The sequence below is a fragment of the Penaeus monodon genome, chromosome 31, assembly GCF_015228065.2.
Source record: "Penaeus monodon isolate SGIC_2016 chromosome 31, NSTDA_Pmon_1, whole genome shotgun sequence".
In the NCBI taxonomy this organism is placed as follows: Eukaryota; Metazoa; Arthropoda; class Malacostraca; order Decapoda; family Penaeidae; genus Penaeus; species Penaeus monodon.
In genome coordinates this window covers 30,679,927-30,684,883 of record NC_051416.1, presented here as the reverse complement: position 1 = coordinate 30,684,883, position 4,957 = coordinate 30,679,927, and the positions used below count along the sequence as shown (strand labels likewise).

The following is a 4,957-nucleotide window of genomic DNA, read 5'->3' as shown; positions in this document are numbered from 1 at the left end:
AACAGGATTAAATAGCTTGTAACTAGAATTAATGTACATAAATTTGAAATATTCATTATATGAGTAATTATAAACGGACTGATCCAGTGTTTTTCAGGATCATGGCTACCATACAGCTGCATAAACTTGGAACTTGAAAATATTGTAGGTTGACTTCTCAACTTGTGGCTGGAAACCGCTCATACCACACTGCAGTCAAAAATCCCTCAAGGAAAGAAAGGTTTTATTTTCCTTACAAAATCACATAAACCTCCAACACCAGGCACAACACCTCACACCAGTTTCCCAGTAAATGTGTTTTAATTACAATTAGATGAAGTAGTAAAATTATGTAGAAAATATGCCATCATTGTTCTATGATGACTATTATTCACCTTTAAATAGATACAAATATTTCACAATAACAATATTTGTGCAGTGAGACATATTGTCACTTCTCTATGCTGAAATTTACATGTGCTACTCTTTCTTGAGAAAAAAAAAACAACAAAATTATATAATAACTGCACATCTAATACTGACCTCATATAAAATCCTACAGTAAAAAATCGGCCACTTTGAAGTGAAGTAGGGAACTTGAGTCCAGCAGCGGTTCATGAACACTACCCATATTTACGATCAGCTTCATGTAGACCCCTGCGAAGTATACTCTTATACATCCACTACTTCTCTAAAGTATCTAGGAATTAAAAATATAACAATTCTTATTGGCCACGAAACCTATAAAAAATTATAAAGCAACATAAAATAACTGCCATATCATATACTAAAATGACCTATGAATAGCACAATAGTGATGGATGACGACACCTCTGATGGCACATAAGATTTTGAGTAATGTGTCAAACATTTATCAAACCATTCACAGTAAATTAGTGATTGACTCTTGGAGATGTAAAAGAAATTATTCTCTGCAGTTATTGTCAACTGGCAATGTTTTTGAAATATACTTATTATAATGATTTGTATGCCAAACTTTTCACAAAAGCTAATGGAGTTCTTTTGTGAAAATAAAAAATGAACATTTCAGAGACATTGCAGAAACACTCATTTTCCAAATAACTTTATCCTGTGACGACAATTGACATTTTGTCCCCTGACCGGCCATCACACTTACAGGCCGTTGCACAAGGTCAACAAAAATTCAACATTAGAAGGGGTCTATAGTTTATAACACAATTGTATCCCAGAATGGAATTGAGTTACTAAATCCTACTGATCAAATATTAACAATTTGTAATAAGTTTAAATGAAGCAGTGGTAAATTGGTAAAAATGTGTAGTGTATGACAAAGTTGGAACACGAGAGACAACTGTCATGGACATTGAGCACCAAAACCTTTGGAAGTGGACAAACTAGGGCTATTCAAGGCTATAGTTATTTCAGACAAAATATGAACTATCTATGGTCAAATTGAGGATGACGGCAAGTACAACCAAAAATGTTGCTTGCAGATATCATCATCACACGAAATTGTCTTGATAACTCCACATACTGATTATAGAAACAGAGGACTACTCGACCCTATGTATATCTATCCATGACAAAATCTGGTCACTGTGGTCTTGGATTCCGTTTCTGGGACACAACATTAGGTTCAGGTGGCAGTAGTCTCCATCACCTGACCACTACCCAAGAGGATTTGAAAATTTGCGGAGATGTACAAGTTCATAGCAGCACTGTGAACACTTGACACATGTTCTGTGGGGTTCATTTTCTAAAATTGTATATAAAAACGTGCTTATATATATCCAATTCAGTTCTTGGACTGCCTTTTCTGCTTATCACAAAGGCAGCAAATTATGCTGTAAGGTTGATTTGGAGAATGAATTTGATTTCTTTTCTGCTGCAGTAATATTTATTAAATACTGTATTTGAAGTCATAAAAATCTCTCCTCCAATTTTCAAAACCTCTAACAATGAGGTAAAAAATATGGATATAAACGTACATTGAATTTTATAATTCTTTTAATAAAACTAACAGTCCTACAGTCATCTAAAGGAATTTATACATCATAACAAATGCAAAGAAACAAGATTGTAATCTTGTTTTTTCCAAAATTAATACGAATAGAACTAATGGAACTCGAGACCATCCTGTTATTCTTGAGGCGTAATCACTGAGCCCATTTAAGAAACCAACATTTCTTTTTTTCATAGACAAAACAAAATGTTAGGTACTTGGTTGCCACATTTACCCTGAATAGTTCTGCTGCTGCTTACCATGAGAGCAAGCAATGCATTTCAGACTTTCATTCAAGTTTTGGCCTGCTTCAAAAGGAGATACTTCAGTTCATGTTTACTCCTCTTGAGCTTCAGCGCTGGATTGAACTTTTCACGCCACAGTCTTTCTTTCTGATTTACTTATGAGCATGTAATTTTTTTTTCAACACAGTAGTAGCCGAACGCAGACTAAACTTCAGTATTGAACTTGGGTGGGCAATGCTGTGTTTGGGTTTTTGACAAAAAATGTCACGCGTGTTTCTAGGATCACAGGATTATACAGCTACTCTCTACAACAACAACAATAAAGACCCAAATGTGCAGGCCAGTTGCCAACTTCACCCAGTTGGCCCAAAAAGAATCCACAAATTAATGTGTTCTGAAGAAAATATTGCAACTTCTTCAAGATGAAAAAGTTGAAAATAATTATGGATGACATGAGGTGATTTCAGTACCTTTCAGTGAAAATTGTTTGAGAGGAAATAACAACAGATTATCACAATTGAGAGAGGCACTTTGGGTTAGTAAGTTAACCCCTACTCAAATGTGTAGAGGTTACACTGTTCTACTCGACAGTTTTCACATCCTATAATAATAAGAGATATGATGCATGCTCACATGTCAAAGCCCAACACAGAGCTACAGTATGAAATCAGATTTTGTCACAGCCTTTAACAAACTGCTTAGGGCCATATATCCCTACCCAGATATCATAGCTTTATATTTTTGTTAAGCATGACTGTAGCATTTCCTCATACACTTACTTCAATAGGAGTATGACACTTTCCAAGTGCGAGCACAAGATTGATGTCATGTGAAAAGATAACTATTCATTGCCTTCAAAAGACTTTCTATAAGTCTCTATTTCCCATTTATAAAAATGAGTCTTACTGAATAATCGCTGAGGCAAGAATAATGCTAAATATTTCACAGTATCAATCTCTATGGTTTGGGAAGTCCACAACCAACTAAGGGATCGAGACTCCCATGGGGGGAATCCTTCAGGTATACCAACACTGACTTGCCAACTTGTACAAATCCCACAAAACAAAGAAGTAGGTCCTAACAACTATGCCTTGGTTGCCCTACCACATTGACAGTTGCAGATGAAAAAGTTAGGCTCTGGCTCTTTACCTGATGTAACTTCTTATCTGAAAGACAAAGAGATTTAACAGAAAGCTTCATCTGCATATAGGAATGGTGGTGGGCCCAAGAACACATTCCCCCCTTCCAGTAGGGGATATGATCAAAACCATGGGTACAAAATGATTCACAGGTTAAGAAGGGTCCTTCCTTCTTTTCTTCCCCTTTTCTACAAATGTCCATAGAAAACAACAATATGTGATCCTCATCAATGCCTCCCTTAGAAGACCATCCACAGAGCAGAGGTGGCTGGGAAGACCCAAGGACCACACTGAGGACTCTTGCTCTAAAGCCATTAATACTCTCTGAATACACATATGGGAGAGTTTCCTCAAGAAACTTCCACTAGCTTTGAGAGGCAGGTTGAAGTGGATGAACGAGTACATAATAAAACCACCATATAACAGATTTAGGCTGCTTATGCACACACTTTTTTCTATAAGGGTGAATGGTGATCATAATTTTGGCGTCTAGGAGGCCCACGTGCCCCTCTTTGGTGCTCAGGTTCAGCATCTTCGTGTACTGCTTCCTGTGATGACGAGAGGATATTATGAGCTGCACGGTCCATCTCCTCTGACGTCATATCCAAGGCCTCCGCAATCTCTCGTGAAGTTGTACGTACAAAGTCAGGATCACAGTATTTCCCTAAGCCCTGTTCTACCAGTACCTGTGGAATGAAGTTTAAATTTAGGCACTGCTTAGTAAAAATATTTCTGTTGGGTGTGAAAAAACTCAAAACTTCAAGTTATGTATTTTAACCTTCCAATAATTTTTCCTTTTTAATTCTGTGAAAAATAATATCAAGTATTTAGATAGAATGTGTATATCACATGAGCATTTGTTGTTTATTACAAAAACTGTGTCTTAAGATAAAAACAAGAACACTGTATTTCATATCACTTCATGCTCATATCTTACACCTGTCCCTCCAAAAAAGACTTCCGATTACCCATTTGTGTGATTTTATGTTGTACTGAATCACTGAATATATAACTTGATAGAGATAATGCTAGGAGACTGAAGTCCACATATTGGTATGAATGAAGGAAGAAAAATCATTCTTATAAAGCAAACAGAACTTGTAATAACAGCTATGGAAAATAAAGAAGTTATAAAGATGAACAATACACATTACTGACCCCTCCCACACTGGCTAAATGTTATACAGGCTGACAAAATGCAGTATTGATTATGAACCACTCTTAGTCAAGTTAAATGTATGGTATAATACTAACAGACATAAATTTTCAAAATATCCAAAATGTTGAGAAAATATATTTTTCCTTATCAAATTTGTTGGTAGCAATGAAGAGAGATTGCAAATAATGGCTTGGGTAGATGGTCCAGGGGACTTCGGGCATTCATGAGAAGTTGAGAGAACTTTATATTTTCATTCAGCAGACACACTGACTCAAAGATGCCAGAAAGAGGTTAAGTATCCATACATATTTTCTGGTAACTTATTTCCCACCTAACCAGTTAAACTAAACAAAAGTTGCCCTTCTCTATACATTTGTGAGACACCATGAGGAACATAACATATGAAAAAGCATTCAGATCAGGAAAAACAAGTGGCATGGGCAGATGATGA

The 4,957-nt window shown here is 36.1% G+C and overlaps 1 protein-coding gene across 1 annotated transcript in view; it reads right to left on the bottom strand.

The window, feature by feature from the left end:
- Window positions 1-206: 206 nt before the first annotated feature.
- LOC119592950 (muscle calcium channel subunit alpha-1-like) overlaps window positions 207-4,957 on the bottom strand; it is a gene marked incomplete at its 5' end in the record, with an annotated part of 130,968 nt that continues 126,217 nt past the window's right edge. The window contains 1 exon segment of the mRNA XM_037941842.1: window positions 207-4,033. Within this exon segment, the coding sequence (XP_037797770.1) occupies window positions 3,803-4,033 (231 nt within the window).